Raw genomic sequence first — 15,253 nt, 5'->3', positions numbered from 1 at the left:
GGGCATGATTTAGTATAAATACAACCGCTATATTAGTAAAATTAAATAAAATTAGACAAAAATTCTTAAATTTAATAATTTTAAAAAATTTTAAACATTAAAACACATAATTTAATGTATGTTAAAGGATAAAAATTTTAATTAATTAAAAAAAATAAGAGATAATTACATGAGACACAATTTTTTGTAAAAAATTACATTTTTACATTTACAATTTTTTTTTTATTATTTTTACGATTTTTCATAAAAATAACAAGAAAACTATATAAAATAACATGAAAATAATATTTAAATAATAAAAAAAATAACATGCAAATTATAAAAAATTAACAAGGGTACAATATAAAAAGACTATATTTTTTATAAATAAAATTAAAAAAATTACAAAAATATTTAAAATTGTTTATCAAAATAATTCAAAGAGAAAACCATGTAAAAACTTCGGACAAAATTTATTGAAAATTTATATAATGAAAGACAGTTTGTCCGCACGCGCCTTCGTCGCTTTCAATCGCAGGCTTTTATTTCTCTTTCTCTCTGTCACTACCGGAGAGAGAGTGAGATGTCTCACCCCTCACTGCCTCTCTCTTCTCTCTCTCTCTCTCTCTCTAACAATTTCTTCTTCTCTCTCTTAAACTTGTTTCAGTGCTCGAAACCCTAGACACAGAGATACTGGGATAGTTGTAATCACTCTCACACTCGGAGACGAGGCGAGTTTCGTTTTCTCTTTTCTCTCTCGTTCGTTGCCACCACTGCCATTGAATAGTCTCGTCTAAGGTATATTGATTGGTCTGACTTTACTGTGCTGTTGTTTGGTGGCCAGGAAAATCAGATTCTCCCATTTTCTCTCTCGCTTTCTTTCTTGGCTACATTATTATGATTATGAATTGAATAATATTATTACTATTACTGCATTTTCATTTTACTTGTCTGGTTGTTGAATTTGTATAATGGATTGTGATTTTTTTTAACTGATTCTGTTTTTTTCGAGCTTTATTTTACTTGATGCTGCCGTACTGATGATCAGTGTATATATTTTTATGGAATTTGGGTTTTTATTTTGGTTTCTCTTTCATTGTGAAAGGTTTCTTTCTTTTTTTTTTCATTGTTGTTGAATGGTATTTCACTATTTTGATAGGAGGCATTGTTTTTTATTGTTTTTAGGGATTGTAATTTTTGGTGGCACTAGCCTTTAATGAATTCCTGGTTGTTATTGATTGAGAGCTGTATTTTTTTTTTGGTGGTGGGGCATTTAAGCCTTAATTTATAGTCCATTGTTTCAATTGGTCACAGTGTGTAGTGTCCAGCTATTTGGTACTCTGATTATAAAATGCGTTCTTGTGTCCAGTACTCTGATTAATGTTAATATCCCTTGAAATGTTTCCTTAAAAGGCTTAAATGAAGTGAAATGTTGTTTAAAGTATTCATCTTTTTCTATGTTGTATATCCAGTTGTAGTTATGGTATTGTTATATTTGCATTTCCAGGTCAACTTCTTTATTTCATGGAGTGGGATTTATGGAATTGGTCACATGATCAAGGTTTCTGCCACTTCTTAATTTACTTCCTTCATTTTTTTTACAATTGAAGAACATATCATTCCAGACTTAATTGTGCACTTGCTTTTCAGTAACAGTTGAGCACAATGCCAGCAGGCAATCTGAATGGCAGTGTGACTTCTATTTTGGTTATGGGACTGGTATGTTTGAAACTGTTTTTCTATTGGTTTTAATTCATTTTACACGTATTGTTTGCGTAGTTCAGCTGTTACACTTGGGATTTGTAGATGTAATTGAAGAACGTGCTTTGGATGAGAAATCTTGCATTCAAGTGTTACGGATACTGATAAGAAAGGCAGATGCTGAGCTTGATGAACTTGAGAATGATTTGGTGTCTCTTCAAACTGAATTAGCTTTTGCGGAACACGAAGAATGGCCTGAAAGATGTTGCAATGCTTTGAACGATAAGATAGGTTGTCTTGATATAGCAATAAAGAGTTTGAAGAGCAAGTCTGAGAATGATATTGAGGTTCAATTGTCACTGCATAGAGAACCTGCAGAGAAGATACAAGATCTTATGAGAAAGTACTTGCCAGAGAATGATAAACAGGTTTGACTCGTAATACCTTGCAAGAGAAAGATACACCTTATGATAGCTTGTGATTCTTCTGTTCCACTGTTTGTGACTTTGTGTTTTTTTTGTTCTTCTGTCATCTTCTTTTTATGGTCTTATGAATCTTATGTTTATTTGGTTCACTTTCTGGTATCATTTGAATTTTTTGGACTTGTTGTATGAATCTGGGCTCCATGATGATACCAATGGAAATGGATCACCCATGGAGATATTGGTGATTATTTTTATTAATTTGGCTTTATGTTATATCCATATGTTTTTGTGGGCTGTTGTTGTTTGTTTATTTGTTTTATTTTTCACAAAGCTAACACACACACACACACGTATTTTTTGAAGACAATATATGCTTGTTAATATTACCATTTATTACTTTTCCTATGCTTTCTGTACCTTAAAGGTTCTATATTCATTGTCTGTTCAAATCTCAATGTTGATATATACATACATACATATATATATAAATTTTTGAATATTCTCAATCTGTCAATACCTGATGTTTTTCCTTCCATAAGAAGCAGCCTCAGCAAGTCATTGTCTCGGACGTAAAATTGGATGGATCAACATCAGAGATCCTTGTAAAGGAGGAATTTGGAGAAATTGCTACTCCAGCAGAAAAATGCAAAGAGACAAATCCTTCTACAAACTTTCAAGAGAGCAAAACAAATTCTCCTAATAAACTAGAGGTATCTCTATCCCATCACTCTTTTAAGTTATACTAGTAAATGATATTCTAATAGGAACTCTAGCTGTTATTTTAAAACAGGTCATGGACAAAGCTATTTTGTGGCTAGCAATTATATTAAACGACGTTTAATGCATTTTAGTTTCGGCTCAATCTATTCTTTTAGTGCTTGGGTTGCATGTGTCACAGTGTATTTTTTGATTATTGCAAGTCAACTTTAACAAAACCTACACTGAAGGATCTAACCATTCTAAAGGTGGGGTGAAGATCAGACACTTATGATGTGTGGGAATTTAATTTAGATGGTTCTACAAAATTATTAAGATAGATTATCACTGTATTGTGTATAAATGGGGTGGAGATTTATGTAGGTGATTTTATGGTTATCATTTGTCAAATATATTGCAGATGGTGTTGTTGTGAATATTTTAACAGGCTTAATTACTAGCCTTTGCTTACTCCTGTTTACTAATGGACAGCTTGCAAATGGCGATTCCACATTTCATGGCCCAGAGTGTTTGAGACTTGCAGCTGGCTCCTGTGTTGAGGAAAAACAATTGGTCATAAGTGATTCAGATGGAACCACCAGGTGTTCGGAGGCCACTGAACAAGAGCTTAACTGCGAGAATAAGAATATTACACTAAAGCATGAAGAGAAGACGAGCTGTAACATAGAAATACCTAAGGTAGCTACTTTCCTCACAAGCATTTTGATTGCGTGATTATTCAAATGACTCTAGAAAGCTTGAAATGTTTTCCTTGTTTGAATTTTGAACCTTCACTTTTTTGCATGCTGTGCTGAGGGCATGAACTTGAGCTTTTCTAGGAGATGTCTGTAGTTCATTTCATGTAATGCATTAATCATATTACCATTCTTGTCTACTTACCTTGATCGTCTGCATGAATAGTACGTTAGTCAAACAAATTTGTCTTTTTGGCAATTGTGTTTACTTTCAGAGTGAAATGTTTGGGCAGACATTTCTATCACGCAAGCATTATTTTAGCATGCAATCAGATGATAAAAAGCTGAGTACAAGAATGGATTTTAATCATAACTGAAGCCTGTTAGATTTGAAACAAACCTCTCTACTTTTTGAAAAAGAGACAGGTTACATTCCATGAGTGACAGGAACAAACCTTTCTAATATTAAGGTGGTTCAACCATGCCTAGTTGGTTCCACACCTCTGCTATCATAGAGGAAGTTATGGGTTCAATCCTTCTCCCCTTCCCCATATATAATATTTCGTATAATATCTAATATAATGACAATAAGACCAAAGTAAAAAAAGGGATTAGACACGAGGTCTTTTCTATAATATTTTACTATTTCAGCAGTCATCACTTGACCTATTCTTTGCTATACTGAAAAGTTTGTTTATCTGCTTTGAAGGTTGATGAAAATATGGAAGCAATGGAGCAACTTGCTACTGCTACAAAAGATTTATCGTGTGAAGGAAATCAAGCCTATAAACAGACTAATGTAAGATGGAGTAAACATATACTATTAAATATATCCATTATATTCAAGTGGGACAAATTTTAAATTCAGTCTGAGTATAGTTAGTTTAGAAAATAAAAACTTAAGGTGGGGTGGAACTGCTGCACTCACTTGACTGTGAGTGGCTTTGCCCCTGCTTCCATTTAGATTTTCTCAGCCTATCTCTTTATTGGTTCTCTTGACGAGTCTTGCAATCTTTAAGAGGTAGAGAATCTAACATACTACTATGGAATTTACACATACTTATACCATAGTGTCGTAATTTACATAACTTGTGTTTGAAACTATTTGCATGGTGAACCAAAGTTGGTGGATCAGGCCTGCTGTATATGCAACTGTTGGTTCATTCTAGTCCCACAAGTTGAGTCGAGCTAGTTATAATCAGCCTCTAACCCTGTTTCTCTTTTAACTAGCAGCTTTCAAATGCTATCGTAGAGTATACAAGCCTAGATGCTATAATAAGATCAGCTGCTGTCAGCATGAGATGTATTCCTGCTGAATTCGTACCAACCCCTCCAAGAACATCAAAAAGTGACGACTGTGATACGGGGGAAAAGGTTGCCGAGCTTTCCACAAAATTTGCTCGAAATGAAAGGATAACTATTCCTGCTGAATTCGTATTAAGCCCTCCAAGAACATTAAAAAGTGACGACTGTGATATGGAGGAAAAGGTTGCTGAGCTTTCCCCGAAACTTGCTCGAAATGAAAGGATAAATATTCCACCCAGCAAGTATGTTTCTTCGGATTTGCTGTCAAGGATTGTAGTGAACGGAAGAGACAGTCTACTACCTGTGACTAACACTGAAAAGTTGGCTGTGGCTTTAAATAGCTCTACAGTGAAAAATCCAATCATGACCAAGCTGAACAATGTAGGAGAAACAGAAATCGAAAAATCTCAGAAGGCTATTGTTGTATTTGACAACTCTGTTTCAGACTTGAGTGGAAAACACCAAAGTCAATCGGCAATGAGGAAACTTCAATCAAATTCGCAAATCATCAGAGAAACTATGTCTGCATTCCCTTCCGCAACAGAAAGCAGCAGTTTGAAAGCATTTCCACTTAAAAGACGAAAATGTGAGCCTGATGACGACAATGTTAGATTAGTGCAGCTAATGGGTGGTAAGCGGGTAAAGAAGATGGGTCAGCGCGAAAATTACGCCAAAGACCATAACGCCTCTGTAGCTATCATATTACCAATTTCACAGTCACAAGAGAGTAAAAAGACTTCAAATTTGCCACGTAGTTCAGTTTCAAACAAGCCTGCAAGTGACAGCGGTTCTGTTGACAACGATCCCAATGCCATGGCTTTGAGCCTTTTGGCTGAGTTGTCTTCTGGTAGACGTGTACTGGACGGTATGAAAATACAGGAACTGAAGACCATCGCCAAATTTTTAGATCTCACTAAACTTAGTAAGCTTAAGAAATCAGAGCTGGTTGAAAGAATATCTGCCAAACGAAAAGAGCGTCAATTTTGAAGGTAGTTTGTACAGTTGTTTTGTTTTTCATCTCACTATTTCGGGTTACTGTTGATCTCCTTGACCGTGTCTCATGTCCCAGGGCGCTCTTTTTAACTTTTATCACTGTCCATAGCATCATTCCTTTTAACCTCCCACAGAAATCTAAGAGAGAGAAAGAAACAAGTATATGAAAAAGAAACAAGTATAGAAAAGAAGCTAGCTTTTAGATTTAGTCTTAGTTTTACATGAAATGCTTTTATAATGGTACTAGGGGGCTTTATTGCAGTGATGACAAAGAAAGAACCACACAAAGCTATTCATTTTTTTTTTTTGAGCAATTGTGGCCATTTCAACTGGCATAGAATGTTGGGAAAATTGCATTTAACCTTTTTGTATATAGAACTTGGTGGATTTTGAATCCAATATGATGAATACATAGGATTTGACCTTATGAATTGTTTCTTCAGTATAGAAAATTGTAAACACGTATTACAGTTTATTTTTCTCCACGCCCATGTTTTGCTTATAGTGCATGCATTTGTTCATTCTTTGTATTTTGTCTTTGCAAGTACATCAATATGGTTTATTACCACTATTGGTATTTTGCACTTTATAGTGAATGTACTTGTGCTAATAATCGTATGATACCAAACATTTCAAAGTGTTGTTTTAAGGTATCAGTAGTGTCTAGTACTACTATGAAGTGACAGTGGTAGGTGTGTAAGTTTTTTTTTTCGGATTTTTGAAGTGTATAGAATTAGCTTACCAAACTCGTCCGTTTGTGTGACTGCTGAGCTTTTGGGTTTTGGGTGTGGGTGGATTTTGATTGGGTTTCGGATTGGCTGGCCTTTTTTTTATACATTTTTTCATAAAAATAAAAACAGTAATAATGAAAAGAAAGAAAATAAAAGGAGTTGAAGAAAATAAAAATGATATATTATAATATTATTGTTTTGAATTAGGTATTTTTTTAAGTTTATTTTTTAAAAAATGTATAAAAAAATGAGAGAAAATAAATAAATTATATATAATCGGATTTAGGGTGAGTTCGGGTGTAATCTGATTTTTTCGGGTATTAAAGTAATCAAACTTGAATTTGGCCCAGTGAATCAGTCTATAATTTTTTAAATCCATTTTTTTGAGTTTCAAGTCGGGTTAGTGGGATTTTTAGTGTAAATGTGACGCTTTAATTAGTGGGGCATTGCGAATGATTAGCATCAGTGGTGTCTAATATCACTCCAATAATTAGTGATATTCTATAAAATTATTATATTAAATATAAAATTTAACACTTAATTATATAAGTAACGATATAAACATTATGTGGTATTAAGATAAATTTTTCTATATTTTTATATTATTTTAATATTATATGTTGTAAACTTTTCAATTTATTTTGAGTACAAGGGAAGAGATTACTTTTTCAAGTCAAATTTTTTCATATAATTTGTTTGGATTTTTTAAATCCAATTATACCAGCTCATTGTGATATGAAATTGTGAATGCTTTTACATTAGCAAACTAGTTTTTATTATTATTATATATATATATATTTTTTGTCTAAATCAGATTACTATCTAGTAAAATAAAATGGTGGCATACAGTAACATATATGGACTCTTGTACTCATTTTTCATAAACACTTTGTTAGAATAAAAAGTTAGTTAGCAGCTGTTAGTTAAATTCTTCTTCTGGTTTTTCTGTTTTCAAACAGTTGTAACTAACTTTTCTTTACTCTGTAACAAACTCTGTTATTGATTCATAATATAAATACAGTGGCTGGCTTCACTTGTGAGGTGAGCCTTTTCATTTCATTTCACTCATCCCAATTCATTCATCTCTCTCACGTTTCCTTACATGGTATCAGAGCTCCCATGGCGTCGACTGGAGCACACTCGTCCAACAATGGAGGACAAGTCGACAGAGACACCGCTCCTCCGAACGCTGCTCATCCGATCCTTGCTGCACCAGAGGCTCCTCAAGCAGCTTTCCCAAACAACAATCTACTTCCGCTCAACCTTCGCCTAGACAGAAACAACTACACTTTCTGGCGATCTCTTGTTCTTGCAGCCGTTAGGGCATTCAATCTTGACGGCTACATACTCGGATCAATTCCCTCTCCACCACAAACCCTTGAAGGTAACATTCCCAACCCAGAATATCTTCAATGGCTTAGATTCGACCAATTTTTAATGCATTGGCTGATGAATTTCGTATCTGAATCTATGTTGGGGCATATCATCAATTGCCAATCCTCATCTGAGATCTGGAGTGTCTTCTCACGACTGTTTGCATCAAGATCTCGAGCTCGAGTTCTTCAAGTTCGTGGATTGCTTCAGGCCACCAAGAAAGGATCTTTAACAATCGAAGATTACATCCTCAAGATGAAGAGCTATGCAGATGCCCTTGCAGCAGCAGGACAGCCCATATCAGATGATGATCTTGCTCTTTACATCCTTGGGGGTCTTGGTCAAGAATATGAAGCAGTAATAGTAAATCTTACTTCACGAGAAACGCCTCTAAGTTTACCTGAAATCCAATTCATGTTGCACAGTCATGAGCTTCGAATTAATCAACACACCACAGAAACTCTTGTCAATGTTCAGGCCAATCTTGCTCACGTTCCCAACCACAATAACTCCAACAGAGGAGGTTATAATGGTAGAGGATATAACAGTAACAGAGGCAACTATAGAGGGGGTCGTGGCTACACCAACAATCGTGGTGGCAGGGGGAACAAACCTGTGTGTCAACTATGTGGCAGAGCTGGACACACTGTCCAGAAATGCTATCATAGGTTTGACATTACCTTTAATGGCCCTTCATCCTCAAATCAGTCTAACAACAATGAAATTGCAACTGATTCTCCTCAAGCAAATTTGGCAAAAACTGCAATCTCCAGTGATATCTCAGGGGCTTGGTTTCTTGATACTGGGGCCACCAATCACATGACATCAGAAAATCAACATCTGCAAAATCCTGTGGATTACAAAGGCAAATCCAAAGTTCTTGTAGGTAATGGTACTTCTATGCCTATTCTTCAAATTGGATCTAACCATGTCCCTACTTCCTTTCCAAATCAATACCTTATTCTAAAAGATATCCTACATGTGCCTAATGTCACCAAGAACCTTTTAAGCATTTCCCAATTCACTAAAGATAATAATGTCATCCTTGAATTTAATGATGTTTGTTGTCTTATCAAGGACAAGAAAACGAGGCAAGTACTTCTAAAGGGTACTCTCAATGAAGGCTTATACAAGCTACAAGTCCAGCCCTCAAGAAACCATGTCCACACTTCAAGTTTGCCTCAGTCTGCTGCTGTGCACACCAACAACAAACCCTCAGCTTTTAACTGTACTACATCCAGTAATCCGGTCCTAGATAAGTCCAAAATTGTGTCCACTTGGCATTGTAGGTTGGGACATCCTTCCAAGCCAATATTAGCTAAAGTGTTGTCTCATATTAATCCAAATCTCAAATGTAACAATGTTACTTTCTGTGATGCATGCCAAATTGGCAAAATGCACCAATTTAGTTTCAAACCTACAATAAATAAAACTACTGTTCCTTTCCAACTTGTGCATATAGATGTTTGGGGTCCTTCCTTTTACCCTTCTATGGAAGGATATAAATACTATATAAGTTTTGTTGATGATTTTAGCAAGTTTGTGTGGATTTTCCCCATGAAATCTAAATCTGAGGCATCCTCTTTATTTAACCAGTTCAATGCTTTTGTTGAGAGACAATTTCAGTTAAAAATAAAGAGTGTACAATCAGATTTAGGAAATGAGTTCTCTCCTCTCAAAGAACAATTCCTTGCCCAAGGTATTGTTCTTAGAAATTCATGTCCCCACACCCATCAACAACAAGGACGGGTTCAACGCAAACATAGGCATGTTGTGGATGTAGGATTGACTCTCTTGGCCCAAGCTGAAATGCCTTTAAGCTTCTGGTGGGAAGCTTATGTTTCAGCAGCTTATCTCATAAATAGACTACCCACTCCTGTTAACAACTACCTTACACCCTATGAAAAATTGTACAAACATGCCCCTGATTATAACCTTGTCAAGATCTTTGGATGCTCTTGTTTTCCTCTCTTAAGACCCTATCAAGCTCATAAAGTGTCCTTTAGATCCTCCAAATGCTTGTTCATAGGATATAATATGAATCAAAAAGGGTATAGATGTCTACACCCTAGTGGTAGAATTTATGTGGCAAGAAGTGTGCACTTTAATGAATCTGAATTCCCATACAAACAACTATTTCCTACTCACACATCCACTCCCACATCCCCAACAGTAGTCATAAACCCAAATGACTTCCAAGTACCACTACAAAATACCTCAACTCTCCCCTCACAGCCCGAGTATATCTCACCCACACCTGTCCAGTCAAACCAGTCATCTCCCATCCCTTTCCCCGATCCCTTACAACCAGATGCTGTCTCACCAAGCCTAAACCGAGTTCCTTGCCCCACAGATTCAACAAGATCGAGTTCTGTCCACACAAATCAACCCCCTCCTAGTGTCCCAAACACAAACACTCACCCTATGGTTACAAGATCCAAGAAAGGCATATTTAAACCAAAAGTGTATCTTACAGATATAAGAACTCTTATTGAGCCATCTAATGCTAAACAAGCTCTCGCAGACCCTCAATGGAACAAAGCTATGAATCATGAATTCACAGCCCTCAAGAACAAAAAGACATGGAAATTGGTTCCCCCCAACTCGGACATGACCATAGTTACCAACAAATGGCTGTTTCGAATTAAATACAACCCCGATGGCTCGGTCAACAAACTCAAGGCAAGATTAGTAGCAAGAGGATTTCAACAAACTCATGGAATAGATTTTTTTGAAACATACAGCCCCGTGGTAAAGCCTTGTACCATACGAATTCTTTTCACTCTTGCTGCCACAAACTGCTGGGACATTCAACAAGTGGACATAAACAATGCGTTCTTGAATGGTGAGCTTAGTGAAGATGTATATATGACACAACCTCAAGGCTTCATTGACAAAGAACATCCTGACTATGTGTGCAAATTAAATAAGGCTATCTATGGCCTAAAACAAGCCCCCCGGGCTTGGTTTGATCAGTTGAAACGTTATTTGCTACAGATGGGTTTTCTCAACTCCAAGGCCGATACTAGCCTATTTTACAGCAACAAAAATGATCAACTTCTACTCCTGTTAGTTTATGTTGATGATATACTCATCACAGGCTCGAGTTTGCATCAAGTTCAATGCCTAATCAACAACTTACATGCCAAGTTTGATCTCAAAAAGTTGGGTACTGTGAACTACTTTCTGGGTTTCGAAGCATATCGAAGTGGCAGTAACTACTATCTCACTCAGCAAAAGTACATACGGGATCTATTACACAAGACAAATATGCTGGAATCAAAACCTCAGTCAACTCCCATGTGTGCCACAACTAAATTGTCTATCAATTCGGGTCAGCCTCTCCAAGATGTTCAACAATATCGTAGCATCATTGGCGCTCTACAGTATCTAACAATGACTCGCCCCGACATCTCTTTTGCTGTAAATAAATTAAGCCAATTCCTCAAGAGTCCCACTACAACTCATTGGGGGGCCTGCAAGAGAATCTTGCGATATCTTGCTGGCACCATCAACCTTGGTCTCACTTTTTCTCCAGCTTCTTATATGGATCTTCAAGGATACACGGATGCCGATTGGGCTGGCAACTATGATGATCGCAAATCAACATCTGGCTACTGTGTTTTTCTTGGTAAAAATCTCATTAGTTGGTGCTCAAAGAAGCAAAGTGTTGTAGCTCGCTCAAGCACAGAGTCCGAGTATCGAGCTTTAGCTCTTGCCACTGCTGAAATAACATGGATCCAGTCACTCTTAACAGAACTCAATATTACTCTCCCTCACAGTCCCATACTTTGGTGTGATAATCTAGGGGCAGGATCTCTAGCTTCCAATCCGGTGTATCACGCTCGAACGAAACACATAGAGATCGATTTGCACTTCGTTCGTGACAAAGTTTTGGCCAATCAGCTAGATGTTCGTTATGTGGATTCTCACTATCAAATAGCGGACATTCTCACTAAACCTCTGCCTCATACTCAATTTGATTATTTGAGGGACAAGTTAACACTTGGATGCCCAAGTGTAACTTGAGGGGGGGTGATAGAATAAAAAGTTAGTTAGCAGCTGTTAGTTAAATTCTTCTTCTGGTTTTTCTGTTTTCAAACAATTGTAACTAACTTTTCTTTACTCTGTAACAAACTCTGTTATTGATTCATAATATAAATACAGTGGCTAGCTTCACTTGTGAGGTGAGCCTTTTCATTTCATTTCACTCATCCCAATTCATTCATCTCTCTCACGTTTCCTTACACTTGTAATAAATATCGACTGTACCATTTCCATTTTTGTGTGTATTCAAAACTCATAGTTGAATTGAAACTGTGCAAAATGTATGTTAAAATCACAATGACCTAATAATAGAGATAAAATATGTGCAACAATTGATGCAGCAAAGTTGGTTGAACCATCAAGTATTTCCACTTCCAGCCAATATCTCAAATAATTTCCCCTCTGCCATGACCACACATCACCTGAGACCAAAATAATTGATAAAAAAAAAACTGTTTAAAATAGTTATTAGCTTTTGTCATATAGCAGCCAAAGCAATCCACTTTTTGTACTAAAGTTACCCCATAATAGTTTTAAAACATTACTTAATTAAAAGAAAACCACCTCTAATACAACTATACTAATACTACTACCCTTGGCTAGTGATAGAAATTTGACCCATGCGGTTGGGTACCCATGGATACCCATCCTGAATGAGACGGGAAATATCCGCTTTGATAGGTTATGGGACGGGGTGGGAGACAATTTTGTATACCCAAAACAGGTTCGGAGCAAGTCAGGGCATTAACACTACTTATCCCATATCTGATCCCAATATATAGTTTTCATATTAAAGTTATATTAAAGTTATTGACTACAATGTTGATTATTGATCTTTCTTATTATTATTATAATAAATACTTTTTAATATTGTGTTTTACATATCAATTTTAATTTTTCATATCTTCTTTTAAGTTGTTATTAACTTATTACTTTACAAACTTAGCATCAATATATGTGGTTAGTTATGTTTCTGATTTATTTGTTTTTGACAATTTATAAAATATGAAATATAAATAATATCGGTTAGACATAATATTTATTTAAAATTGAAAAACTATTTATTTTCATTTTAAATTACATACATTACATTATTTTATTATTATCATTTTTTTAATCTTCATGGGTACCCAATGGGTTTTCATACCCAATGGGAATTTTCCTACTCTGAACCCGGTGGAAGCAGGGCAAGGGGCTGGGATGGGAGCGGGAATGGGGATGGGGTTGGGGGTGCATTCCCCGCTCATTAGCTACTCAATTTCCATCCTACTCTTGGCTAGTCAAATAAGAACTTAATTTTAGCACAAAAAAGACTTCTAAGCTAAAAAAGAAAGAAAAAACTTGGCTTGGCCTAGAAAATGCTAACTTCATTGACTACTGAATTACTCAAGCAGAAATCAATATTTTTTATGTTTGATATAAAGATTTCCCTTCTCTTAAATCAAAGTTAATATTAAATTTGTGAGAGAGAATAATATGTCTACCAGTTTTTTTCCTTTTCATGATCAAATACTTTAATCAAGTTAACCACATTATCCAATATCCATAAATCATTGGGAACCTATAAGTCTATTATTTCAAACAAATTGCAATAAATTTGATGCAAAACATAACATTAACAATCACTACAACTCACTTGGTTTGTTCCAATTCATGATGATCAACCTTCTCAACTGCCCAAACAAGATGTTGAATTCGATATTGGAGCTTAGCATTTTCAACAGCAAGTTTTCGAGCCTGAAAAACAACAGAGACAGAATCATTTTAACATTCTAATCTTCACTCCAAAATGAAATAAGCAAAGAACAAAATGGAAATACACAAACTTTTCACTACACCTTTTCGCTTTCTGAAACTAGTTCTGCATTTGTAGATTCAAGCTTAGACTGAAGTTCACTTATCACCTTTAAAAGTTCTTCATTTCCAGCATCTGAATCAATTTTGCTACAATAAGTATTAAGTACAAACTTATTTCTTAACTTGTTATACAGAAAAGAATCAAGTCCTTAAGATCTTACCTTTCTTAGTGGCAAGTGCAGCTTCAAGTCTTGACAATCGTTCCTTTGATTATACCAACATTAACAATTAAGAATGATTCAAGAAACATGGAGTTTACCAAAATAACAATGTTAAGAATTAGTAAAAATTAGCACAATATAAAGTGAGTCATGCTCACTCAGTGTAAATTCAGTTCCTTTAAGACACTTAAATAGATAGATTTTCTGATCAATTATATAAGATGAAAAGAAAATGCCCATGTTTTTGAAAACACAAATTTTGACAAAGAAGTGTTTCTCTTTTAAATTATTTGCTAAAGCCCTCTTCTAAATTTGGCCAAACAACTTGAAATTGTAAAATTTGCAAAATACTGCATTGAATTTACATTATGCGTTTATAATAGTCTGTAAATCTTTTCGACCAAATATGATTATTATGCTAATAAATTTTTTTGAAAAATTATTTTCATAAAGGCTATTTTCATAAAACATTCTCAAATCAAAAGTCTTCCCTCTTACTAATTTTTATCAGTATGTTTAAAGAACACCACAGATAGTTATATTAATCAATCAATAAGAACAGGACATTCAAAGAATAATTTTTGTTGGCCATACCAAACTCAAATCAACATCTTATATCCATATGCTGAAACAGCCAATAAAACTTAAATTCATAAACAAAACTAAGTGACAAAATAAGATATGTTTGAGCAACTGAACTGAACTGCAATTGCAATTGCAATGGTTATTTTCTGAAAATAAGAATATATTTTCTGAAAATATGGCATAATTATAATAAGAATATATTTTCTGAAAATATGGCATAATTATAATATTTTGGCTAGAAATATCACAGTACATTAAACACTGTAGAAAATATATATTTATCAGTATATGTATAAGGTTATAAAAAATTAATGTTGATATTTTGAGTCAAAGTGAGAAAAGCATGGTGTATAAAAGAATTCATTTTTACACAAAAAGCCATTGAAAATTAAAAGATATAACATCAGTAAAGATTACAGCAATTAATCCATTGAATGAACAAAAAATTGATACTTTATTTGAATTGGACTAATGAACAAATAAAAATTGAAGGAAAAGAAAACTCGAACCTCGGCTTCGGAGGCTCTATGGAAGAAGGGTTTCAAGGAATCTCCAAGACCAGTTTGCTTCTCAGAATCCGCCATTGTTGGAAACTCACTGTAAGTTTCCTGGGTTTTGGGAGTTGCAGATTGGAGGAGAAAACTTTGGTTTTTTGATTCTTTGAATTAAAAACGAGAGCTTTGGAAAAGGTAAGGTCATTAGCC

At 35.0% G+C, this 15,253-nt stretch overlaps 2 protein-coding genes across 13 annotated transcripts; one reads left to right on the top strand and one right to left on the bottom strand.

Moving 5' to 3' along the window:
* The first annotated feature begins 459 nt into the window (after nucleotides 1-459).
* LOC115710073 (uncharacterized) lies at nucleotides 460-6,221 on the top strand. 11 transcript variants are annotated; one of them, XM_030638394.2, is made up of 8 exons: nucleotides 460-777; nucleotides 1,487-1,540; nucleotides 1,630-1,698; nucleotides 1,786-2,108; nucleotides 2,651-2,815; nucleotides 3,294-3,500; nucleotides 4,206-4,295; nucleotides 4,730-6,221. In XM_030638394.2, the coding sequence occupies exons 2-8, from the start codon at nucleotides 1,504-1,506 to the stop codon at nucleotides 5,786-5,788; spliced, it is 1,950 nt and encodes a 649-aa protein (XP_030494254.2). In that variant the 5' UTR covers nucleotides 460-777; nucleotides 1,487-1,503; the 3' UTR covers nucleotides 5,789-6,221. The 11 variants fall into 11 exon arrangements, with proteins under 11 accessions (XP_030494254.2, XP_030494256.2, XP_060967511.1 ...); XM_061111528.1 differs by having other exon boundaries at nucleotides 478-777; nucleotides 1,636-1,698; nucleotides 2,648-2,815; XM_030638395.2 differs by having other exon boundaries at nucleotides 478-777; nucleotides 1,636-1,698; nucleotides 2,645-2,815.
* A 5,924-nt stretch (nucleotides 6,222-12,145) lies between these two features.
* On the bottom strand, nucleotides 12,146-15,240 carry LOC115710123 (uncharacterized). Of its 2 annotated transcripts, none has more exons than XM_030638462.2 (5): nucleotides 15,059-15,240; nucleotides 13,965-14,007; nucleotides 13,785-13,876; nucleotides 13,583-13,683; nucleotides 12,146-12,398 (listed from the first exon to the last, which is right to left on the bottom strand). In XM_030638462.2, the coding sequence occupies exons 1-5, from the start codon at nucleotides 15,131-15,133 to the stop codon at nucleotides 12,365-12,367; spliced, it is 345 nt and encodes a 114-aa protein (XP_030494322.1). In that variant the 5' UTR covers nucleotides 15,134-15,240; the 3' UTR covers nucleotides 12,146-12,364. The 2 variants fall into 2 exon arrangements, with proteins under 2 accessions (XP_030494322.1, XP_030494324.1); XM_030638464.2 differs by having other exon boundaries at nucleotides 12,146-12,368; nucleotides 15,059-15,236.
* Nucleotides 15,241-15,253: the final 13 nt, after the last annotated feature.

The sequence above is a fragment of the Cannabis sativa genome, chromosome 3, assembly GCF_029168945.1.
Source record: "Cannabis sativa cultivar Pink pepper isolate KNU-18-1 chromosome 3, ASM2916894v1, whole genome shotgun sequence".
In the NCBI taxonomy this organism is placed as follows: domain Eukaryota; kingdom Viridiplantae; phylum Streptophyta; class Magnoliopsida; order Rosales; family Cannabaceae; genus Cannabis; species Cannabis sativa.
This window is presented reverse-complemented; position numbering and strand designations above follow the sequence as displayed.